The following is a 26,516-nucleotide window of genomic DNA, read 5'->3' on the forward strand; positions in this document are numbered from 1 at the left end:
GACACTCGAGGCGAATGCGGTTGTTGTTAACGTCGCGTAAGATGTCTTGAATCCATGATATATAGGAAGAGTCTTGACAGTCGTGATGACGGAGGTTACGGTTACGGCTGGTTTTGTTGATCCATGACCTTTCGACGTCAAAGATGACCTCCTTGCTCTTGGGTTATAAGACGATCGTCTCCTGTTTCCTCGTAGCCTTGCAAAGGGTAGGTTTGGTGACTCCTCCACATCTTTGCCTACAGCATTGAACGATGACTTCAAGTTTGGAGCTCGCCCCCTATTTCGATTGCGGCGACCTTTAGCAAGGGGACTCAGCCTTCCTCGAAGTCTTCCGTTGGAATGAGTTTCTTCATTCGAATCGTTATCCTCCTGGTGTGTAGGTCCCACCCTTGTTGGTTGTCTTCCTCCAAGCCCTCTTGTCCTGCCATTGGAAGGCAGCCTTGCCGTTGGCTTGATATTGAGCCGTCCTCTTCCAGGGTGCGCGCGCTCCGTCGAGTAATCTTCCTCCTCTTCATCATAATCAGAGTATTCATCTTCTGCCTTTGCTCTGTTCGGAGAAATTCCATGGGTTTTATCGTTCGAAGGTCGCGTTCTTGTAAATGGCGTCGGCCTTCCACCCACTTTTCCAGAAAGTGGTCTCGCAGACCCTCTTCTGCGTCCTAAGTGCAACTGTGGCGTCGCTGCAGAACTGTGAACCGCTTCTTCGGCTTCTATATCATCATCGTCGTGCTTTGCTTCTTTCACTGGTCGGCGTCCATTTATTCTTTGTCGTACCTGGGGTCTGCGAAGCTGAAGTGTGAACGATGGCTTGCTCGCCGTCCTGGATGGTACGCCGAAAGCACCTCTGTCCCTCCTGAAAGGTCGAATATTAATTCCTGCTGCAGCGGAATGAGGTCTTGCGTCGTCGGCCCTGCTAGCTTGAGACTTAGCTCTCGACCCGTGTTCGTAATCGTCCTCATGATAGATGTCGAACTCATCATCCTCCCCTTGGTGCTTGATCTGGTGCGTGGTTGGAGGTTGCCGAGGTCCCCTGGTATATCCAGCTCTTGTTGGACGATGGCGCTTCGTAGGACGCGGCTTGGGCTCTTCTGGCTGAACAGACTTCTCGTCGTATTCATTGTAGTCCTCGTCCTCCTCGTCCAGAAATTCGTTTCCCCCGTAGTCGTCGCCGTCTTCATCCTGGAGGTCGCTGGAGACTGCCAGTGTAGATCGGTGCGGGGCATGTGGCCTTCTTGTTGGAAAGACAGGTCTAAAACGTACGGTGCTGGGTTCTCTCAGTTCCGATGAGTCTTTTTCCAAAATCTCGTTCGTCTGAGTTGAGTCAACAGTGATGCTTGAAATGAACGTTGTTTCCGGTTCCTGTGTTTTTTCTTCTTTAATTTCGATTGTGATAATGGGTGTTGGTATCACAATGGATTCTTTTATGGTTTCAGAACTCATAGACGAGAATAAGGTTACTTCTTCAAAAGAAGGAACTACTGACTTATCATTTAAAGATTTTTCAACGTTAAGCGTTGTAGTAAGCCCTATTTCGTCTAATATATTTTCTGTAGTGGTGTCGAGTTCCACAAAATTTATTTTTGGTTTGGATGAGATGAAGCTGGATTCAGTGATAGTTTCAAATGGCACGGGAGTAGCGGGTGGTATTCTAGAAGAAATGGGGAGTGTTGACTGCTCCGTAAAGGCCGAAATTGTTGTAAAACTGCTGGCTCTCCTTGAAACTGTCGGCGTCGAATCCACAGTACTAAATGTTGGTGTTGTGAAGATTCGAGTGTCACTCGTAGACTCCGCTGCTTGAAGCAGAGAAAAGAATCCGGTGCTGGAGATAGCTGTTGAATCATTCTCCTTGGAACTAGGCTGAGGTGATACGTTCGTGGTTGTCCTGGCAATGTGAGCATAAAATCCGTTGATAAATGTTCCGTACACATCAGTTGAGTATTCCGTCACCAGGCCGTTCCCGACAGCCGTTCGAACTGAGCGTGAAACTAGGCCTGTTTTTAGTGCTTCTGCCGTTGACGTGGAGCTTATCTTTTGTTCTAGTACCCTTGACGTGCTCCTTGCCACGTGAGCGTAGAAGCCATTGATGTAGGTCCCGTAAACGTTGGTTGTGTGAAGCGTCGTGGCCCCGTTTTTAATCTCCGTGTTGATCTCACTTGAAATGTGAGTCTCCGAGTTTGCAGCTACAGCAGGAGCAGTCGTTGTTTGATGCGTGGCAGACTGTAGGACTTGGGAAGACCTTCTGGCAATGTGTGCGTAAAAACCGTTGATGTAAGTGCCGTGTATCTCGGTTGTGTACAGGGTTGTTACTCCATTCTGTACGTCTGTACTAATAGTGGATGATACAAGTCCAGTCTTCTGGCTTTCTGGCTGCTGCGGCTTTTCCGATGTTGTAGAAGGGGATATTATTCTTCGTGTCGATCTTCCAAACTGAGCATACGCTTCGCCAATGTACGTGCCATACACTTCTGAAACGTGTAAAGTGGTGGTTCCCCCATGTACTTCACTGCTCAGGAGATTTGTAGACAAGAGTCCCGTTTTTTGAATAAATTCACGTGTAGATGTCTTCGTGCTTTGAACTCGTATAGTTTCGGTCCTGGTTGATGTCCTTGCAATTTGGGCGTATAAATTTCCAACATTCGTCCCGTGAAGCTCAGTGGTGTAGTAGGTCACAACGTTACCATTCGTCACACTTTGCACTGTGGACGATATAATTCCTAGTAGCTTCGCTGGTGTCGATGAGAACTTAGTACTCGTTGTTTTGCTCGGAGGATTTATCTCATTCGGCAGGGTGCGTGTTGTTGTGCGCGCAACCTGAGCATACAAGTCACCAACAAAGGTTCCGTAGATATTGGTGACTACTTCGGTGGAGCGTCCTCCGTTGACGATGGTGTTGGTCCTTGCTGACAACAATCCTGTGGTGTAACTCTTAGACTTGCTTGCTTGTCCTGATGAGTCGGAACGGCTAGACGCCACATAAACTGGGGAACGAGTGGAAGATGCTTGTACGAACGTGGTTCTTGACGGTTTCACGACTTCTGAGACGGTAGAAGCCACGTGCGCATAAAATCCATTTATTAAAGTTCCGTAGACTTGTGTTTTCCAGATTGTGGTGGTTGCGTCATGAATTTCAGTGTTGACTAGTGAAGACAGGAGGCCCGTTTTGTACTGCTGGTTCTCGGTAATACTTGAAGATGACTGGGTGCTTTGAGGCTTGATTACAGTCGACGTCGTCTGAGCGACATGGGCGTACATGCCTCGGATGTACGTTCCATAAATGTTCGTAGTATAGGCAGTCGTTGTTCTGTCGTGAATGACAGTATTTGAAAAGGAAGAAAGCAGCCCTGTGGCGTGGGACAGCTGGGAAGCGCTTGTTGGGGTAACGGATTTTGTGAGGATGTCTTCTTTAGTCGAAGATTTCGCTAATTGTCCCAGGCCATTTGGAGAATCTGAGAAGACGCGAACCGCAGTCGATACCACTTGAGCGTAAGCACCATTGATGAACGTGCCGTATACTTCGGTGGCGTACACAGTTGTCGCGCCATTTCGAATTGCTCTTGCTTCTACTGACTGGATGAGGCCTGTCGGGTACTCTTTAGTCTTGTCAGCGGGACTTGGATTGGGGTCTGAACCAGCCGACCTCGGTACTAGTCCATACTTGTGTCGGTGCGCTGATGCGAGCTCTTCATCCGTCACAATAAACTGATCTTCTAACGAGTGCTCATTTTCCGCGTGAGCGAAGGACAGCAATTTTCTCGATGGAGGCCTCTGTGGACGATGTATCATTGCAAGGTCTTCCTCCACTGAATACCTAAGAAAGTTGCTTCGAGCTTCGCTGGGCACCGAGGTTTCTTTTTGTGGCCGTACCGTTACAGCTCTTGTAGGCAAGATGACGTTCGTGAAGACATTAGTAATCGTCTCGAGTCGAGTAGAAATCGAAGGTTTTCCGTCACTGAGCACAGTCGTGAAGTAAGAGAAGGTGGTGTAGAACGTCTGCGGAGATGGCGTCGCCAGAAAGGAAGGCTCCACTTTCGCGGTTCTGCGTAGCGCTTCATAATCCTTTTCGTTCCGACCGGCTTGTCGGTAATAAACAGACGGTGTGAAAGCTACAGGAGAAGGCTGAGGAGGCTGAGGAGGCTGAGGAGGCAGTGATGGCTGCAGAGGCAGCAGAAAGACTCGTGTGTCGCGAAGAAAGACAGGAGAGGCCGCTGACTTTGGCAGAAATCGCTGCGGTGGGCGTCTGGAGCCCTTTACCGAGTTTGCGTTATGTCGCAAGTGCGCGAAAGTGGCCGGCGTGCCGTCCCTTAAGGGGCTTCTTGGGAACCTACCTGAAAAATCATGACAACCTCTGGTCAAGTGAGATTCGACTTGCTTTCTATATCAATTCAAGCATCAGCCTTTCCTTCCCGAGGTGCAGAGATATCAAGCATGAGCGCAATGCGGCAGAGGCTGGCATTGTAAGGCAAAGGTATATTAGACTCAGCAGTAGCGAGACACGGTCTCCAGTTAGGTGCCGTAAATATAAACTAAATATTAGTACTCAGAATATGTCTCTATAAACATACTACAAACAACGTGTATATGCTAAAATAAGCGTATTTTAGAATTGGATTATTTGCTCGAGAAAAGATGTGACGCCCTCAAATCGGATATTCCATGACTAAATTGTTTTAGCGCTGACCTTACATCAGAACGTGTTCGATATTTTATAGAGCACTCTAATATCACGTCAATATACATTAGAGAAAATAGCAGAAAGAAAGAATAGCACAAGCAAAATTCAATTGTCTCAGTTTCATTTTCCAAGAAAGGCAAAACGTCAAGCAGTCTTTGAAATTAGTGCAAGCCAATTAGCGATCAACAAGGTAGTGACAAGTGCCACTTCAAGCTGCAAGCTGCAAGTGTGGACGAAAGCCTTTGTTAAGAGAAAGGAATGACTGAGGCACGAACGACTTTGAAGAGGCCTCCCTGAGAGCAGTGTATCTTGTACCGCATGTGGTTGCAAAGTTACTCTTAGCGGAGTTTCAGAGAGGTAAAGTGTGCACGCTGGCTCTGGCTCAAACTGAAGAAATCTGCCGAGTTGGTCAATACACGGCGAAAGTGCGCTGGGGAACAAGCGCATGCCCGCTGTTTCTTTTACATCGCTAAGGCCAAACACGCAGCCAAGGGAGCCGGAAATATACGCCTCTTCGGTCTTCGCCGTCTATCTTCCAGGAATCGTGCGAGTGCACGCCTTTGCAAACTGCGTCCTCAGAAGAGCATAAACGAAGGTCCCCAGACTGGTCGGGCGGTAGGGCATCCTGACCCACTCCAACGACTGTTCCCGAAGACACTTGATCGGCGTGCAAGGGACACGTATGTTGCTTGAAGTAAGGCGAATCCAGCGTGCAAGGACAAGGTCCGAGCTGCCTTCCAGCGTAGTTTGGAGAACGGTCGAGACGAAGTTCTACATGGTTCTCAAATTTATGTGCGTTGGGTTGTCCTTAAGTTTCACTCGAATTCCGCTAGATAGATGTAGCGTCCCATTGTTCTTCGTATGACTTACAAGAACACATTGGGTTCTTTCTGCTTGCTATAGAAGGACCAGTTTCATTAGGCTTTTGTACTTATATGGAAGCGTTAAGGGAAAGTAGCTAATGTTTGTCCAATATGTACACTGATCCAAATGTCAGCATGCACAACATTACGCACATTACGATTGCAAACACACACATGGGTTACAAGCAAAACAGTCAAGAACACGACGAACGAGACAAAAGACAGTATACAGTGCACATACATAATTGTTAGCATTAGTAAAACATTAAGCGTCAAAGAGAGGCCTCCCCAAAATAGACACAAGAACAAAAATGAAACAGGCAACACTACAAAATACGAACAAGACACCATAACACATAAAACGCCATCGATTGAAAGTGCTGCGTGCGATTAGCCAAGCTACAGGAGAAGCGGCGGAGCGGGGCATTTTTAGGTTTTAGTGTTTTAGTGGATTAATCGAGAGGGATCATAAAACGGCGACGTTTACCGTGACTCAGCATCTTTCTGCCAGGCCGAGCTTGGGCAACGTCTACATCACGGGACAACCCTCTCTGGACTCGGGACACTTGCGAGTGGGGCATCACTTTGGCTTCCTCGTTGAGTTTGAGACCACCGGAGATCACGTCGCTCTCTTTCAACCCACTGCCCTCTTGTGACCGTCGACGACGACGCGCAGGCGACACGTTCTGCAGGAGCGGAAGCTGCACTTGCTCAGTGTCTTGCGTTAACTGGACTTGGTCGTGCCGGAAGTCTTCCTTAGGTTGCAGAGGTGCAACGACGGCTCTAGTAGGCAGGACGAGTCCTGAAACTATGTCCGTGTACGTCTCATATCGCGTTTGAACCACTGGGCGACCGGCTTCAAGAATTGTAGTGAAGTACGTATATGTTGTGTAATAGGTTGTCGGCGTCGGTTGGATCTCGTGCGACGGAGCAACGGTTCGAGTTATAACGGTCTGTCGGTGTGGCTCGATGTACGGCCGAGTTTGAATTATTTGCTGATGACCAGTGGGACAAGTTCGACAGAGAGCCCCCAGAACTGTATTTGTTATGGTCTCTTTCCGAGTATTCACAATAGCAGTACCGTCGATGAACCTCGTTTGAAAGTAGGTATAAGTTGTGTGGTAGGTCCTGTAAGGCCCACTCTGCGTGGGTCTCACTTGGTGCCCAAACTCCGGCGTCGCGTTTTCCGTGATGGTTACGGTTGCGACGTTGGTGATGGTTTCGTAGCGCGTGTTGACCACAGGCCGTCCGCTAAGGTAGCGCGTCGTGTAGTACGTGTACGTTGTATATCCCGTGTGGTAAGGTTCTTGGCCATGCCTTGTCGGATAGATGGGTCTCTGCACATTAGTTGGTCGAATTCTGTCTCGTTCTGTCACGGTGACCGTAACATAGTCAGTTACCGTTTCATAGCGAGTTGAAACGATGGGCTGCCCTCGAAGCAGTCTGGTTGTGAAGTACGTGTAGGTTGTGTAAACAGTGTCCCTCACAGCTGTTGGTTGGATGATGATAGGGCGATAAGTGTCTGTTGGTCGAACGCGATGCTCAAAGGGTCTATCAGCAACAGTTACAGTGACGTAGTTGGTGAGAGTTTCATATCTTGTCGAAACTGTGGGCCGACCTCTGACTATGCTTGTCGTAAAGTATGTGTAAGTTGTATAAATTGTATCCAAAACTGTCGTTGGATAAATAGCGATGGGTCGGTGAATCTCAGTAGGCCTGATGCGTTGGTGGATTGGCTGTTCTGTAACAGTCACAGTCACATAATTTGTCACTGTTTCGTATCGCGTGGAGGTGACAGGACGTCCTTCCAGCAGACGGGTGGTGAAGTAGGTGTATGTGGTGTACTGTGCATCATGCTTGCAATGACGACAGCCTGGGACGGCGAGTTGCGTATGCGGGTTGTGTTCATACACTGTCTGTCCAGGCGTAACTGTTACATAGTTCGTGAGTGTAACATATCGGGTAGACGTGACTGGTCGTCCACGTTGGAACTCGGTGATGTAGTCGGTATGTGTAACGTAGACAGCCCTAACATCTGAGCTGCAGCGAATACACCCTTTTGCACCTCGATGGGAAGGATAGATGTTCACAGGCTCCGTTCCATGGATTTCGTCATGGTAGATAGTTCTTGTTGGCCTAACGCGCTGGTCCGGATGCAGGATAGACGAAACAACATGAATGCTGCTGGATACAGCTGTGTTGCCGTCGGGCTTCAGGTAGGTAGTGAAGTACGTGTACGTCGTATAGTAGGTAACGGGTGTAGCGTAGATTTCGGTGTCCTCGGCCTCGTCAGCTTCTAACTCCTCCTCTTGTGCGTCCCTCCTATTTCGGATGACAATCAGTGGTGCACCCAAAGCTGCCGTTCTCAAAAAAGTGGGCAGGGAAGGCGTTGACCTTGTTTTCAAAACTTTAGGAGACTTCATAGTAAACTTTGGTGTCGACGCCAAAGTTGTTGGCGATGGCGATGCAGCTGGCATTTTTGATGTCTCAGATGTAGTTTCCGTTGTTGAGCCTGTCTCAGAACTTGGCGTTGGGGTCACAACGTTAGATACGACTTCTGTTCTGCTGGATAGAATTGTACTATCATCCTTGTAGAAAGTCGTGTAGTAAGTGTACGTCGTGTAATGGGTCACTGGAACATTGTGTAACAACTTCCGAAAATCAAAGTCTGAAGGCAAAGATCCGAACAGCGCAGGAGTTTCGTTTGTTGACACAGCGGATGTTGGCTGAACTTCTTGGGACGAAGAAGTTGGCGACACTCCAGTTATTATGTCGTGGGGCGTCATCGTCACATAGTTGGTGACAACTTCCTCTCGGCTTGTCACTGTAGGTGTTCCTTCAGTTTCGAACGTTGTGAAATACGTGTAAGTAGTGTAGTAAGTTCGCACAATCGTGCTGCTTTCTTCGTTACGAGACGTTTCGACATCATCAGGTGTGCCTGCCGTAGGCGAAATGAGATTTGTGACTGTTTCTTCTCGGCTTGACACAATGGGCTTACCATCATCATATAAAGTTGTGTAGTAGGTATAAGTGGTGTACATCATTTGCATGTTAGAAGACTTTGTCGGAGCAATACTTGGCACTGGTGTGATTGCAACTGATGTGGCTGGCGTGTCTCCCACTGTTTTCACAATGGCCGAGGTCCTTGAGATAAACGATACTCGCGGAGTGCCGTCCCGGTATACAGTCACAGGAGACAATATGGTCGTGTAACTTGTAATAAGTTCTACAGGTGGCGTGGACGAAGAAAAGTCTGTCTTGGGATATTTTGTCACAACGTTGGTCTTCACACTTTCTCTGCTCTTCACTGATTTTGTTCCTCCACGATTCACGGTTGTGAAATATGTGTACGTCGTGTAGTAAGTGGAAACCACCGGGGTTGTTATCAACTCCGTCTCGGTTGCTGCTGACATGGTCTTCACCTTGGAAACAACCTGTGTTCTATTGCGAATCGTCGTAGTTCCACCTCGTACAAACGTGGTGTAATAGGTATATGTGGTGAGGTATGTGGACAGCGAGAGCGATTCAGTGGGCTTTACTTCAGTTTCATCTGGTTTCGAACGGGGCTGAAGAGAAGGTGAAGCGTCGAAGGAGATTCCTGTACCTTTCATAATATTTGAAACCACCTCCTCTCGGCTGGATACAACAGAGGTACCGTCTTTTAAAAGTGTTGTCAAGTAGGTGTAAGTTGTATAGAACGTGGTAACCGGCGTTGTGCTGGTCGGGATAAGTTCCCCTGACATCCCGTAAGGTGCTTGATTGGGAGCTTTTGTCGACCCGTAAGCCACATTGGATACTGTTTCTAGGTTGCTCGTGATGCTCGAAGTTCCGTCTTTAAAGAGCGTCGTCAGGTAGGTGTAAGTTGTGAAATAGGTAGTCGGCGCTCCAACTGAAGCTAAATCTGGGGTTTCTTTCGTTTTATGGACAGTGCTGTCTTTTTGTTCGGGTGTAGCAACATTAGAAATCACTTCCTCTCGACTTGAAACAACGGTACTGCCATCGTTCGTCACGGTTGTGTAGTAGGTGTAAGTCGTGAAGAGCGTTGTTGGCTGTGTGGCTACTGAAGGCGAAATGGGAGTCACATCTGCATCGTAGCTTTCAGTTGGAGTTAGAAGGTCCGATAGCGTTTTCTCACTACTTGATACAACTATCGAGCCATCTGACACAAAGGTGCTGAAGTAGGTGTAAGCCGTCATGAGCGTTGTGATGCCTGCTGTCGATGTTGCGTCTAATGGTAGCATTGAACTTTCTAGTGAGGCTGTCTCCCTACCAAGCAATCGAGCATGTTCGTACTGGTCGCTATTCTCGAACACCTTCGATGTCGTCACCTCTCTGCTGGATACAATATTGCTGCCGTCTTGATTCAGAGTAGTATAATAAGTGAAAGTTGAATAATGCGTGATTGGGTACGACGTAACAGTGGTGATTTCTTCAAGTGGCAATGTTGCACTCTCCGCGATTCTTCCTTGGAGCGTTGACTTGCTTTCGAGGGGCTCCGAAGAAGGCAGTACATCGTGGCCAGGCAGTAAAAAGCCGTCGGTTAGTACTTTCACTTCGTCAGATGATATGAGATCATCTTCAAACTGCTTTACGGGGTCGGCTCCTGGCAGAATAAACCCCATCGTAATGATACGCTGTCCATCACCATCACTTGACGATGTGGACGATGAAGGCTCATATTTGTCGGCGGCATTGTCTCCCGGGAGTATGAAGCCATCTGTTAGGAGCTGTACCTTCTGAGTGCTGCTTGGCAGCGTGCTGGACAATTGCATAGTGGGCACCAATGTTGAGAGGAAAAGTCCATCTGACAGGGCCACAACTGATGGCTGGTCTTGGCCAGAGAGTGCAGTCTCGTAGCTTTCTTCAATCACTCTCGACTGGTTAATTAGCGGGATTGCGAAATTCGACGTAATGCTATAAACATCCAAAGAGTCTTGATTGTTTTCGGCACTTTCTTCCCTTGTTTCTTCAGTCCCTGGGGGCGGCTCTGTATGTGGCTGAATATCAGCTTCTGTCACCGGAGGGATGTTTGTTTCTGGCTGAGACTTTGGTACTGTCACTGCCGGCGGGTCCGTCTTGGGTTGAATGTTAGGTTCTGTCACTGGCTGATCAGAAAGCCCCTCAATCTGTATATCACCAGGAAGGATCAGGCCTGGAAGTGGTGTCGGAATTTTCGTAGTCGTAATTTCTTCTGGTGTATCTGTTTTAGTCTGCGTGTAGAAAATACTCGACGTGCTTTGGATGACGTGGGCGTACCTTCCCCCGATTAAGGTGCCAATAATTAGCGTGGTCCACTCTGTCGTCATATCACCGTGAACAACTGTCCCTGTGATCGAGCTGACCAGTCCTGTCTTGTAGGTCTTTTTTCGCTTCAATTTAGGTGTCGGACGTACGGTTTCAGTTGGGCTGCTCGTGAAGTCTTCAGTCTTGGAGCCTTCAATCATCGACACCATCACGGTTTCTGATTCCAAAACAGGCATGTGCTCTTCTATAGAGCTTTCTGAACTTTCCCTCACAGACGCAATCAGGTATTTTGAAGCCAAATGTTCGGGTTCTGGAGAACTAAAAAGATACGATGGAGTAGCGAAGTCAAAAGAAGGTTCACTGTGCCCAAGTTCCTCTTCGTTTTCTGTCACGGGTTCAGGTACAATACTTGAGAGTGGATCTTGTTCATCCGGAGTGTAGCTTTCGTACTTTGGTGTGCGTGATTTGAGAAGCATGGGAATCGTTGATGTGAACATCGTGCTCTGCATTTCGACGCCTCCCTTAAATGTAGATGTCAGCATCGACATCTTAGATACAAATTCACGCGTCGCTGTTCCGTAAGGATTGTTTTTCCCTTTGGATGATAATACTGACTCCTCTTGCTTTTTCTGAGTCGGAATGTTAAAAGGGTTGTAGATGTCCTGAGGCTGTGGATACTTGGTATTTCCAAAATCGTAGGAGACGCCGGTGGCGGCTGGTTGAAATACCACTTCAGTACCAGAAATCGATGTAGTGAAGTCAACAAATCCAAACAAGGTTATTCTTGTTTTCTTCTTCTCGACATCATGTTCATGACGTTGTCCGTCTTTGTTGAAAACATAAGCAGCGTCCGTTGCAAAGACGTCTCCAACTTCGTCGGCAAAATCATCATGGTGCGAACCAACTGTTTTAGTCGGTCTAATGTCTTTTATCGGAGATGGGGTTAGCAGCTCGGGTCTGAAATTGCCCAGAGGTCTATGATTAAACGGAGGTCTCATCATGACCATAACAACTGGCTCTTCTGGGACAGGCTCTGGAACGTTGTAGTCATGGTCGGCGTCTTCAAAGAATTCATCAGTCGTCTTGGATACCCCTGAGATGGGAGATGTGGTATAGAGCCCCAAGTGCTGAGGTAGAAAAAACTTGTCCGTAATTATTGTGGATCCATCCATCGGTGTAATCTTTCTTCCAGTAGCTGTCGGTTGAAATTTTCGTCCATGTCTGTAAAGCGTAGGAGTTGCCTTCTTCGTCAAGGCTACTCTGACAACATCGCGCTGAGACTGCGCTGGAACTAAGTCCAAAGTGACTTGCATTGTGCTTGATGTAGCTGTTCTGGTGCGGGTCATTCCTTCAATAGTGATGGGCTCGGAACCTTCGATCAGCATACCGGTCATCAGCTCGCCGCCGTGTGCATTGCCAGAGCCAAATATTAAAGAGTCCGAACGTGGAGCTTCAGTTGGTTCTATGGTGGTCACCGTGTGTGATGGCAAAATTACCCCAATTTTATGGGAGATGTCGAAAACAACGCCTTTCTGATTTCCAGATCGGATGTCGAATTGTTCACTTTTTTTCTGTTCCTCCGGAAGTGATGGCGTTGCTTCTACAGGAAGTTGTCGGTTACCGAAAAAGAACATGTACGTCTTCGAGTCATCACCTTCGTTGTTGACGTACGTTCCAGTGAAAACCTTGTACGTCATTTGTTCGGTTCCGGTTCCTTGAACTAGAAGTCCTTCCGTTCCAGTCACAGTAATGACGGGAACCTCAGTGTCTTGGTGTTGATCTAAGCTCCCCACATGACCATTTTTGATGTTCAATCCCAGCACGGTTGTTGACTTGTCTCCAGAAATCGACTTCAGAAGCGATGCGTGGTGAACTTTGGTTGCGTGAATTCTAGTAGTCACCGTCGAGGCCAATTCGTTGACAGCCGTCTGAAAGATTTTGCCTGAGCTCAGGGATCCGAAACTTTCTACACCATGGGTAGTCTGTGGTCGTTGCCGTCCCCTTTGGTGGAAAGCGCCTTCAACTTCATTGAGGGACGGTGCTAACTCAAGCACACTGGAGTGGGTGGACAGTACTTGTGTGTACGTTCCATCAACAAATTGCCTCCGGACATCAGTGGTGTAGATCGTGGTCTGCTCTCCGTGCACTTCGGAACGAGTGAGCGTTGCCATGAGGCCTGTGGGTTGAACCAGAGCAGCGGTTTCTTCCTCCGTCGCTTGGGCGTCGGTTCCCACGGTGTATGTCATAAGGCCCGAATGTCGCGACCCTCTCCGCCGTTCTGAGTCTGGTCATACAAAAATAGCACAGCACTCGTCAGTGCCAAATTCGAGTCTTTGTTTCTGCCATCTAATCTATTTGAAACGGAACACTTGCGGATTGATTGCCCCGACGTTCTCGCAGCCCGCTCAATCAAAAACTACAGTGAGCGTGTGTGCCCTGTACTGTAGGCTTGGCTGGCCGCAAGTCACTGGCAGCGCGTAAAATCCAATAAAATTATTGGAGATAATATATTTACAATTTAGCAATGTTACCACAGAGCCAACAACTCGGAGTGTAGTATTTGCGCATTTTCAACCTGAATACAAAGTTCGAGACAGACTATTTTCATATAAAGAACATTCTAAGTAATCCCCACTATCCTTCTTGAAACTTTGCAACAACGGTCTGGAATAGGTGAGGCTGAAAAAACGAGCCATTTTTTTCATTAAAAATTAAAGTGAACCTAAAAAAAGGGTTGCTCGATATTTCCAAATATTTTTCGAACGTAAATCTACTCCAAATAAAAGACAATAGTAAGGGCCTTTTTTAAACGGTGATCTTCGCTCAGCTTTCCAAGCCTACAGTTCACGGATCAATCACCCACTGTCGAGAAGAAAAATAATCAAAGAAAGCCTCTCTTATATGGGAGCGCGTCGCGGGCCGTAATGAACGCCCGAATTATTGCCGAACGTTCCGCTGCAACGACGCCGATGCCGCTGCAATGTTATGGCGGTTATTCAAGTCACGGCTCAATGGCCATCTTGGAAGTAGTTGTCAGGGGATGCTTAAACAAATTTGCATGCCGAAGTGGGAATGGGGATACGCCGTTAATGCAGGTTCGAATATCAGTTTCGGGTTGGAGGGTTTCCCTTCTCCGCGGATGCGCCAAAAAAAAGTGAGATTACAAAACAAGGATCGGCCTGGCATTGAGCAGAAAGAGAGCACGCGGGTTTTACGATGGCCAACAAAACAACGGGAGAGAAGGGGCCTACCTGAGCGGCGGCGTCTTTCCATGGCCATGAGGTCTTGGAGAGAGCTGTCGCTGGGACACTTGTACGCCTTGCCTTTCTCTTTGTCTGCCAAAGCCCAACGTGATTTTCATCAGGACACGCACACGCTCACGCGTATCCGCGAACGCCTTTTCAAAACGCACACGGCAAAGGTTTGCAGAAGGGCTTTTGAAAAGTGCCTCAACGGCACGCGCACTTATACAGTGGAAGCACTTGTGTAGCAGGCGATGTGCCGCTAGTTATCTTCTTGGTGTAATATCGTTAAGCTGAAGCCAAACACGCCATGTAGTTCGTCAAAGCCAGCGGCGATCGCTCTAATTATCTTATATCAACAGGTTCTCGTACACACAGTTCCAGCGTGACGCCTGTTTGAAAACAACGTGTAATGAAGTATATTAGGCATTGAGTGACTCGACTCGTGAAATGGCGAACTCGTCGTTTTTCACGTTATTTTTTAAAAGTGCAAGGCAGTTTTTTTTCTTTTTTTTGCTCATTGGTGTATATACGCTTTTCGCATGTGCGGCGACTGCACAAATTCATTACTTTATTCACGCCACTCTAGTAAAGTTGGTAGGCAAAACTCGCAAACACACCGATGGAGCACAGTCACTTGCCGAGATACAACTTTCTTCCTTGGGTTGTCGTAACTGCGACATTCTACAGCTACATGTTTTTCTCTTTTTTTTTTACAATTGGGTCCACCAAATGCTTGTTTCTTACTTATTGCTCTGTGGGTAAATCCGTATCAATACAACTCTAAAAATATACCAGTGGGTTTACGTTTTCTCAAGGCACGTGGAAGGCAATTCGGAAAAAATAAAAGCTTTTCAACTTTTTCCGTCGCCACTCAAAAAAGCCATTAGGAGGCGTGTTTCAGGGAGCCGTTAGATCTAAAAGCGCATGTTGAGTGTAGGAGCGGAAATGTCCCTTTTAATTCTAAAGTTTCCTTATATACCAACCTCTTGATGGCGCACATTGCAGAAATCGGGATCTTCCATATTCTGGACCAAAATAAACGCTTAATATCTGTTGTTGTTTGTTTTGTTTTTTTCCGGAAGGCTTTGTGATTAAATTTTTAAATTGCGAATTAAAGTGAGCCCTTGTGTACTTCCCAAGACGCTCCTTCTGGCGCCTGGGCGGTTCTTTCTTACACCAGGTAAGGAAACCTCTCACGCTCGTGAGTACATACAGCTAGCAATCGCGGAGAAAAGAAGGAGCTTGTTTAATGTGTGGTATCGAGGCTCGTCCATTCTGAAGTGTTACACTGTTACCATTGAGAAGCAACAGCCTTACTTGGGGAAAGGTGTATCTGTCTCAAATAACTATTTATCGCAAAGTTTGTGGCGAATAGTAAATAGAATACAAAAGAAAATTTAATATTAAGGTGTGACAGTTTCAAAGCTAAATCTTTTCTTCTTTTTTTTTTTAATAGCACATTGCGAATAAAATAAAACTACTTATCCACTATCTCTAGGCCCAGAAAAGCTGCGGTATGAATTTGGGCTTGGTGTACTCGTTGCCTTCATTGTTTGTTTGTTTTTTCACAAATTTGTAAGTTTTTTTTTTTTTTTTTTTTTACAATCCTTGGATAGTCCAGTTATTAACCGAATATATCCCTAGTAGTTTGTTTAAAATGTATAAAGCCAAGCAAATCATTGTTGTGTAGAAAATTTCAGCGGGTAGTTGTACAAGTCCAGAATCCAGCTTATACCGGGTGTCCCATTTTAATTCGAACAGATTTATTACACAAAATCCGTAAAAGATGCACTAATACGGTTTGTGCAGGTAAGCTTTACGGTCAGGGGGACATTATGTGGGTGGCTCATCCTTGCGATAAGTCGGCAAATTAATTAAAATTCGTTCATTAAGTGTTTTATTGGTAAAAATACACATATCGTCCCAATTGAAAACGACTTAAATATCGTGGGAAGTGGTTTTCGATGACGCTCAGTAAGTTTCTAATTTAAACCATATGTCTGTTTCACGAATTAAAAAGTTAATCATAGAATTTTAATTAGTTAACCGACTTACCGCAAAGATTGGCGACCTGCATAATGTCTCCGTGGTTGTATAACACCCCTGCACAAACCGTATTAGTGCATTTTTTACGACTTTGTTTGTGTCTGTTCGACTGAAAATGAAGCACCCCGTATATTTAATTTAACATCGACGTCATTAAAGCTCGCGAGTCATTTGTGCGTACGATGTGAGCTATTATATTACTTTATTTTTAGTGAAATTTGCACATTACAAGAAAAAACGAACTTTCTCCAATTGTACATAATGTACACGGAATCGCGCCCATGTTGTTACTCGGCTACTGAAACTTCGTGCAGGCCATGTTCCCGCGGCCCGTAAAAGAGGGAAACCTACCTTCGTCGGAGCCGTCCAGACAGTCCCTGACGCCATCGCTGACTTTCTCGGCGCCTATGCACCGAGGGAACCCGCAGCGACACCTGTGTTCGTTCTCCTGGCAAACTGAAAGAGAAAAAGAAACAAAAAGATCGAAATGAGTTTCCTGTATCCGCATCATCATCATCATTGTGTTCGACACTATGGTCACCGACAACTTAAGAAACTCAGGGCGGGGCGAGTCTCGAGCGTCTTAAGATTGTTCCACAGCCAATGAGATTGCCGAATCAGCCGATAAGAACGCCCGAAGAACCGATCACGAAGCTAGAAGCGTGAACACTCTCTAAGCCACACCCCACATTTTTGAGCAGTCACGGACTATGACAATTCCGAGAAAAATGCATCATAACAGCCACAACAACAAAAAAAAAAACAAAGAACAATAAGACACTCGAGGTCTACATGGTCTTTGCCCGAATCGATTCTAAGTGGGGATGTACGAATGCCGGTTCGAGTGGAATAGCCCTTCATAACCTTCACAGTGGCAGAAAAAGTCAGGACAACCGGCTGTATTTACAGTGTTATTAATGCTAGGGATGGCATCACCCTATTCGATTCGAACTGCAATTTTACATACTTCCGATTTAAAGATGATAAGTTCTCATACAAGTTATACGTAGGTTATTAGGGCTGTGCTAATACTGCTTCGGCTTGAATGGCAGGGTGCAATCCCTAGCTTCAACACCGAAAAAAGCCGGTTTGTCGCGGCTGATTCTATATAACACTGCGAAGGTTATGCCTGACGTAGCACTATTTGATTCCAGCCACATGTCTAACGTCTAGAGATTAATAGGCATACTTCATTTTATAAATGAAATATAGCACGGGTGCAGAGCTACGGGCAACAAAGTTGTAGTCGGAATATTCGGGCTTAAGCGAATATCTCAAGAAGATAATTTGTGTGTTTTGTGTAATTAATTATTTAGTCATCATTTTACACTTTCTATATTGCGTCTGCGGCGATGAAAAGAAGTTATCTCGAAGGAATAATTTTTCACTTGCAGCGCCTTTATTTTGGGGCCCGACATCATTCATCGAACGCCGTTTCATCGAACGCCATTTCATCGAACACCGTTTCCACGAACCAATTTTATCGAATACCGCCTAGTTGACTAATAGGAAGGTTTGATGTAGGAAATCATTCTTGTTTTTCTAACATGACAAGAATAGCAGACCTTTATTTTCTTACGGAGGGGATAGATCTAATGATGGGAAACTTTATTTTCTCCCTTACAACTTTGATTTTTTTTTTCTTCATGTAACTGGTGATTTGGATTTCTAATGTGGCCAATAATATACGGGAGCACCGCAGTGACATTTCATGAAACCTGTAATTAACGGGAACAGTGAGAAGGTATGTCCTTTCAGGGCTGTACCCTTGTCCTTGAAAAGACGTCTTCTGTTTCAAGCACGAAGTCGTCCTTAAAGCGATGACATGTCTCATTGTCGCAAGAAGGAGAAAAAAAGATGTACCTCCTTTCTTTGTTTATTTTCGTAAATGGCAGAGTCGTGGACATGACGGCTTTTCGACCTACGTCCTTAGAACGAAAGCTATTCTCCTAGGACAGATCGAAAACCGAAGTAAAGAGATAAATAGAAAATAAAAAAAAGCCGCAGAGAAGAACAGCCATATTCCCTTTCGGATGTACCTTTCATGTCTAAACAGGGAATAATGTATGTGATGGAGTACCACGGCTTATCTTACCTGAAAACCGTAAGTCATATTCCCACTCAATTATTCTTATGTTCTATGATTCAAAAACCACACTTTTAATGAAAAAGTGACCAGGCTAGTAAATCTGTTTCTGGTGATTTGACAACAGCGGGAAAACAACTCAGAAACAAGAGTAAAGCATCTTGAAAGCACTATAATGCTCCAAAGTTAGATGAAACGGTGTTCGATGAATCGACGCTCGATGACGCGGCGTTTGATGAAATATCCGGTTCACCTTTTATTTATTATGTTCCCGTTCAAAAAAATAAACTCCTCGTATATGCCCTTGTACTAGATATACTAAACGAAGTCTCGAAAAACATATCAACAAACTGCTCCATCGCCAGTCGGTCACCGTTTTCTGGTAAAATTTAAAAAAAAAAAATAAAAGAATGGAACACGTTCATTCAAGAAGTAGTTGATGTCATGCGTCGTTGCTACACTGTCTGACTGCACATTGGCCCAGGAGCATAACGCAGTTATAGAAAGATATAAGCTTTGAAAGCTTTAAAACGGAAGAGAGTTCATGGGTCTTCCCCCAAAGCGAAAGTTCATTGATTATTTGCGGCCGCACATCAGGCTTCGAGCGTTCGCACGAAGCCAAGAAACCTAAAAATATATGCAATATTGTGATGGGCACAAAACGAAATCTAAATAATTGTTTATTTCTTCTTATTTATTTAATTTTTTATTGTTTTGTTATTAGTGACAGTATACAAATATTCAGAGTGAGTCTATTGGTACACATGCGGTGGTTCCCAGCCCAGATACTACGCAGCCAAGCAAAACGTTAAAATAAAGAACATTATAAGATTACTTGCTTTCTGTATCACACAGAAAGTCACATTGCTTTGCAACAGCTTGTGGTTCATTATTGTTAAGAGGACACTGCGAAGCCATGTCCTATCACTGATGATAGTAACAAGAGCGAATTAACAGCGCCACGCGTATACGCATAGCTTGCCCAGAACGGAATATCGGTAAGTCTAATAATAAAACTGTTTTTTCCGAAACATATTACATTTAATGTGAACGTACAGCGAGATTATTTTCTTCAATAAATGTCATTACATCAACGAACTGGAATCCGAAATAAAAAGTGTAAAAGAAAAAGAGACACCCATTTAAAATTAAACGAAAACTTCGCTCATTCCTTTTTTCGGAGCAAACACACCCAACCAAATCTGCCTACTCCCTTTTCATTCCCTTTTTTTAAGCCCCCCCCCCCCCCTCGCCCCCCCCCCCCCCCCCCAGAAAAAAAAAAATATATGCTGCTTACGTTTTTTTTTATTTTTTTTTCTCCCATTAAGCACTCCTTATAACGGCAATGTTAAGTCGTCGTCCCTCATTAGTGCAAGATTTTTGACAATGCAGAAAAAAGATTGACACAAAGGTACTATCTATCCCTCCAGGTCCCAAAAATATTTAAAGAAATTGTCTTGCATAAGTAAAAAAAAACCAAAAAAACAAACAAACATAGCCCTTGTTTAACCGGTTCCGCTGTTTGTTTCTTTGTTTTTCATTTATTGTTTTTCTTTTAAAGTAGAGACATAGAGCTTCGTTTTGTTGCAAATGAAAACCTCACAAAGATGGACTTCCGTTATTTCGGCCCGAACCCGGAACTATTTCTTACGCCTATCTATACAATTCAAAGAAATGATCGCCGCAGCGTGCGCGCGTGTTTGAGTAAGTGCGTTCACGACTGGGCGCTAGCGTCTTTGTGTCCGCTTGCCAGAGAGTGCGAGCGTGCCTGCATGCATTCTGCGCGAATATCTGTGTCGATCTTTGCTATACACATACGAAGCTGTCAAGTTTGTCGGTTTCCGTGCTCCATGCCGTTTGGGCAGAGAACATCGTACGTCAAGGCGGAAATCCTCCAAAAGCCTGACTGACGTTTAGCCCGTCCCGCGAGTGAATTATGTCCCAATCAAGCAGCATTTTTTCATGAGAAGTTTGAACGCCGAATGTAACCTCTGACTCTTCTTATTGTGCACTCTAGTTTCCGGAAGTAGGCAGCACAGAACTGTGGCTGTGTTTGAAAGTCTCTAAATATATATTTTTTTTAATTAAAGACGCTTCTTTTTGTCAGTACCGAGATGTCACTGCTTTTCTGGCATTTACGGGAGATAATAAAAGCCGCCGCGACGGTGCAGGCTTGAATAACTAAATTTATTCATTCATTCAATACTAGCAGCGCCTTTCGGTATTACAACAAGGGGGCGGCGTAGGCACACAAACAAAAAAAAATAAAGATACATGAGCAGTTAATCATCTTTAACAAGCTATGAACAAGCACCAAGTAGATATGATTTTAAAAAATCAGACTAGTACGTAACACGTTACAAGTAATGAATTACTTGTAATCGATTAAATTTTGCTGTAAATTTGTAACGCCTCAATTACTTCATTTGAGGAGTAACCATATTTTGAATTGAAATAGTTTTTTGCTGTAATTGATTACAAAATTACCCATTACAATTTTTCTCGACTTTTTTTTTTTGGGGGGGGGGGGGGAGGAAAGGGCTAGATGTGCTGGAGGCAGTCAGCTCTGGGCAACGGTCCATTCTTTTTTTTTTTCTTTTTCAAAACAGTTAAAGGCCAACATACACTTCCGCTTTCTACTGTTTCCCGCTTTCTCCTTTCTTATATCCTTTCCACTTTTTACCTTGGCCCAACTTGGCTCCCTTTGCAGCTTAGGAAGGGGAGCGCTAAAAGGATTATCTTCCCTGCAGAAAACCGAGCTTGTACGTCGGCCTTTAATCACGAGACCTCGAGGACTAGTAGGCCCTTCAATATGCTCCGTTTCCTAGGTACATTTTTTTTTTCTCGATAAACCGGAGACTACGTCCGGGTATGAAAAATGACCTTATCCGTCTCTTGTGAGTAATGTATTTAAAGAGCGCTCTGTTTATTTATTTTTTTCACGAGAGGGTTTAGGGTATGTTGGCGTCACTCACTCAGCTCTAAGCAAAAACAGTCAAGGCTTTCTTTCTTCTTTTTTTTAATTTTTCTCGGAACAACTGAGCGCGAGGCTCCAAGGATTTTGCTACCCTTATAAGAAAAAAGTTAAATGAAAAGTAACGTTGAAAGTAATATTACTATAGAGTAATTTTTCTATTACTTTTTGAGGCTGTAATTATAATTGTAATCGGTTACTTTTTACAGTGAAGTAGTTGTAACTGTAATCGGTTACTTTTTTTCAGTAACGTGAACAAGTCTGGATAAAATACATCACATTTCGCGACAATGAACCCATTTTTGTATATGTATTTCGCGACTTTCAATGCACCATTTTATATTTGGCGACATTCAAACCATTCCAACGCATCTCGCGACATTGAAGGCACTTTTCCCATTCGTGGCATATAAAGCTTATCAAACATTACACGAAACCCTATCCCTCGGAATACAAGACCTACAGCTCCTATGCACGAATACAATTATACTCTACTGTGTGAGCAAGACCTATTTTATGACACAATCGTATTGGTCAGGGAATTAATTTATTATTACACAATCATATGAGTCCAATTTGCCTACCGTTTCCAAAGCAGAATGCGCTGAGAAAGTGAGGGAGAGGGGGAAACGAGAGAGCGCGGGGATCTTAGAAAGCCGAGCTCTGATTGGAAGGATTACTGGGTAGACTTAAAGGGACCATGAAATTATTTCAAAATGGAATTTCATCCACCGCACGTCGTAAAAGGTGTGAAAAGAAACACAAAAACACAAAAATAGGGAGCCAAAAAAAATTATTTGCTATAGAACTTTTAAAAGAAAACTGGACTCTTTTGCGCCTTCTTTCCTTCGAAAGCTCTCTGCCTTTTCACTACGATTCATCCGCGGAAACGGAGCACGTCAGCCGAATCCACGTCGCCTATTGGGTGAGAGCCTACCTCACCAGCACCGCGATCGTAAACAATAAATAGCCGGCGAATGTTTCCTAAAAGTTTTGTTAAATAATATTCAGATCCACATTTTGCAGCATAATTAGAGATATGTGGCGAAAATTGAAAAATTTGATAATGCTGAGAGCCAAGCGCCATCTATCGTGTGGTAAACGAAGCAACTACTGCGCGTGCGCGGTAGGGCAGGGCCGACTTCAGTTACTTGGGTCGCTTGGGTCGCGACGACCGACGAACGACGAACGTTTATTTCCTTTGATTTCCTTCCTCTCAAAACTCTGACTGACTGAACGTTTATTTTTCTGCGTGTTCTTCTCGCGCGTGCCGACTTCAAGCAGCAAGAAAAAAAGTACTTAAAACAGACCACGACGAACAAGAGCGCTGGATCCACAAACACCCGAGAAAAGCGACAACGGCCACGAATCCACCGACTCCGACGAAGCGAGCTGCTCAGAATATAGGCCTAGCAGGCACTCCGACTCTGCGCATCGTTGCTTCGTCGAGAGACCGTCTGCCTACGACCGGCTACTCTTGTGGACACTTCCCGTATTAGTTTGATCGCTGACCTCAATTTTAGATTAGGAGGTGAGGTCAATCTCTTCCCCTTGTTTTCCGAGGCAGTGTTGACGAACAATCGTCGAAAAGGGACTCTCGTCGATTCTATCTTCTTGTTTTGTGTGATATAGAGCTGAAATAAACGCCGTATGGATTACCTTCGTAACACGGTATGTACACTTCGTTATTGGCATGCCATTTTTATTCTGACAGACTGCACGTCACTGTCAAGCTATAACAGTTCGTGGGAGGTGTACGTGCAATGCCGGTCCAACCTTTCTTTGCCGAGTGTCGCGTCAGTATCGAGTTGCAATCGTAAAAGATCGGTCCCGAAGCGCTTACCAACAGCGCGAATACAGCACCTCCATCAAACGCGCGCGTCCGCTCCGAGTGTGAACAGTTATTTACGTGGCTCTTGCTGACACTCGTAGTTCAAAGTTCAAACGTATCTTTTTTAACGTCGGCTCGCTCCTGCATCTCCGAGGCCGCGAAAAACGCCGCGGCAATTTGTTTTTATCTACGTCGCTTTGCAAACGACTGACATGGGCCGCCTTTTACCAACAATGACACTTGGGTTGACTTCTCGAGTCTTTACCGGAAGACTCGCTGCACTTCCCAACAGGCATACCGGCGTATAAGACTAGTCCCATGCTGTCGCTGTAGCGCAACATATCTCATTGAATTTCGCTCAGCTGCGATGCGGTGATGAGAGGCGCCGATTCAGAAAATACGTCGGTGACATCAGCGCGGTAAAACCTACCGGCGCACCCCAACTCGTCGCCGCTAACGCTCCCATTCTCCTACTACCGAGAAAACTTCCGGTTCCGGAAACAGCGTACGTCACGGCTTGTTTTGCGGTCAGTTGGACAGAAAGAAAAAGTCGATATTTCATTAATTTTTTGTGTAGAAGTTAATAAACCAAGACGAAAACGGATGCCTGTTCGGCATTCACTGAACATTGACGGTTTAATGTAAAAGTTATCTGGAAAAAGTAAAAAGGTCATTTCATGGTCCCTTTAAAGCTAGCTGCCCTTGTCTACACTGCACTCGTCGAGCGCGTTCGAATACGAAAGCCAAACGCCGGATGCCGGCTTTCCGCATTCGAACGCGTCCGATGAGTGCAGTGGAGACTAAGGCAGCTATAGCTTTAGGTCTACCCACTAATCCTTCCAATCAGAGGTCGGCGTTCTCACATACCCGCGCTCGTTGGTTTCTCGGCTCCCTCACTTTCTCGGCGTCTAAAAGGCATCGTTTGAAAAAACGGACACAACAACAAAAGATAATCTGCTCCACTAACAAAAAGTTTTTGCCAAAAAAAAAAAAAAAGAGAAATTATCCATTTAAAGCTGCAGTCTGACACCTATTGGCGACCAACTACATTGATGGCGACACCTCGGAGGCGCCTCCTTGTGGCGGAGTTGGCAGGATCCGAACAGACGACGCGCTATCTCAAAGCATGGAGTGGCTATGTCAGTTCACATCTATGCCGATTAAAACGGTTTCTTTATTAAGGAAACGTGTATGACATTTCTGTGAGTGATCTTTGTAATCAATAACAGCGCCTCAAAGTTGCTTTTTATATTAAAAAGAAACACTTTCATTTGTTCAAAAAAAAGCCTAGAGCTTTGCGTTACAGCTTGCGCGGCGTTCGCCAGGGCTATTCACAGCCACTGATTCTGCTTTTTTTCGGATCTGTGGATGCTGCTGTAGAAAAGGGTTTTGCATTCACCAGAGTAAATGACGTGCTGTCTTCTTCGCTGGGCACGCGCGAAAAGTTGTGTTGCAAAGCGCCGCACAGTTGTTTTCTCTACATTGAGTTTTCCGATACGGAGGCTTCTATCCAAGTGTGACTACACAGTTGCTGATGAGCAAATGCTCGTCGGCGACTGACGCTCAGCTCATCCCGCATCGAATATGTGGCAACGAAGTTTGTCACAGCGCGACTTCTGCTCGAAAGAAACGCAGAAATTTTCATAAATTCTTAAATTGTAATACACGGCCTGGCAAATTCAGGAGTTTGAATTATTTGTTCGATCCAATTTGTTCCAAGATTTGTTTACAAATTTAAAGTCACTCGCTGAGAAGCGCGTAACGCATTATGCTTATTTGGGTCCACAAAATTAAACATACAAACAGTAATTCATAGCAGGTGTATACCTCATTTTTCGGAATGCTGAATTGCCACCGACTTACTAGGTTTAAGACTTCGATCGCGAGGGGGTCTCAGACGTTTCGCGTCGACCAGGTGAACAAGCAGGGATTTAATTGAAACCACTCCGGTGGCAAGCCACCCCTTCTTCCTGCCAGTTGTTTTGAGAGAATGCTAGTTTACTGGTTTATAGAATTAAAGAAGAAATCAATTTGAAACAAATAAGAGACCTACGCTCACAAAACGCATTAGAACCCACAGGATGCACGGCATCGCTTTCACTGAAGTGTTTAATACACACGCGGGAGGTGAATTTCGCATTCCTATTTTCATTTTAATGAGAGGTTCCTTTCTCAGTTTAATTTTGTCCTAAACATAATAAAAAAAAATACACCATATTCGCTGTAGTAGGTGTTGTAATGGGGTAAATCGCTTTATATTATATTTTAATCATCCAGCATTTTGTACTGAACAGCGCACAGCCATCCCAGTGCTTCGACACCTCAGCGCCAAAAGTGTTCGTTAGCACCACTACGCGTGCCACGCTTTCAAGTTTTGATAATATGTCCTACTCCAAATATCACTTCGCCAAATAAACACAAGGCATGAAACCAGGGTTAGTCGTGCGTTACCCAAACAGCGCATGAAGCGACCTGACGAGCCGAGCGATCCGATATCAGCGCAGTCTTTGCCAGTCAGTCCTATCCGTGACGTCGTAAACGATGATGATGATAGCTAGAGAAGCACCCCCTGTAGTTTGCGCACGCCACCAATATCCACGTACTTTATGAATATGATCCACACGCGCACATAGGTATTATGGGGAAAACAGGTAGGTTTCCAGTGGGGTGCCAGCAGAGATATAGACGCTTTACAGTAGTTGTGCATGGGCGCCGCCATAACTGACCTTCAGTTTTTGTTCCGCTTATTCCATTTTCTTCACTTCGTCTTTACCATAGCAGTCCAGGTTTTTGCCATCTTAGATTCCATTGTGTCCTTCTTCCCAGCATTGGCCTTTCTGGACGCTCGTCAACACCCATCCCAGTGGCTCGGTATCTCCGTAAGACAAGAGACGGTCAGCAATGGCGGCTGTATTCTGGCGCGTGTGTAAGGCCTCTATACACGTTAACCCCTCCCCCCACCCCCCCCCCCACCCCCCAAAAAAAAAGAAAGATAGCTAAATACTATTACTCGTTACTCGCTCAAAAAGTAACTAAATACGTTGCTCCTTACCGATTCTCAAAGGGAACGTGTTACTTTACTTATAATGTAACGAGTTACCTTTCTCGTTACTTTGACGACAAAATACATAACCACTTTCGCTCCATAGTTTATTGTTTTCTTTTCAGTAGTCATTGCACTTAAGCAGTGGCTGCCTCGCAAAGTTTTCATTAGTTATGTTTTCCCGCTTCTTTGGGAATACATCTCCGGTGACGCTGATTAGTCCTACTCGCGCGCTCGAAGGAACGGCAGTGTTGTGCTTCAGGGAGAGCTAATGACACTGGGATTCTCCCCTCTCTCTCTTGTTCTCTATGTTTCTAAAGTTCCAAGTTGACAATGGGTTATCTGCCTTCCCGTGTTGGCAACCTCCAAGTTTACATTCGGTCGGTACACAACTCTAGAAGTTTCAACCAACAAACCTTATTATCATAGGAAAAAAAAAAAAAAACTCAAGACAAGAAACGAAAAAAGGGGGACAAACACAACACCGTCTTTAAGACCTTCTATAAAAAAGA

General features: G+C 45.2%; 1 protein-coding gene across 1 annotated transcript in view; it reads right to left on the reverse strand.

The window, feature by feature from the left end:
• LOC8034928 overlaps positions 1 to 14,073 on the reverse strand; it is a 61,287-nt gene extending 47,214 nt beyond the window's left edge. The window contains exons 1-3 of the mRNA XM_042292800.1: positions 14,031 to 14,073; positions 10,596 to 13,063; positions 6,023 to 10,532 (exon numbers count right to left, since the gene is read on the reverse strand). Coding sequence (XP_042148734.1) covers positions 6,023 to 10,532; positions 10,596 to 13,063; positions 14,031 to 14,058 — 7,006 coding nt within the window. The 5' untranslated portion in view covers positions 14,059 to 14,073. The remainder of the gene's footprint in view (positions 1 to 6,022; positions 10,533 to 10,595; positions 13,064 to 14,030) is intronic.
• Positions 14,074 to 26,516: the final 12,443 nt, after the last annotated feature.

The sequence above is a fragment of the Ixodes scapularis genome, unplaced genomic scaffold, assembly GCF_016920785.2.
Source record: "Ixodes scapularis isolate PalLabHiFi unplaced genomic scaffold, ASM1692078v2 PGA_scaffold0__279_contigs__length_252992795, whole genome shotgun sequence".
Classification (NCBI taxonomy): domain Eukaryota; kingdom Metazoa; phylum Arthropoda; class Arachnida; order Ixodida; family Ixodidae; genus Ixodes; species Ixodes scapularis.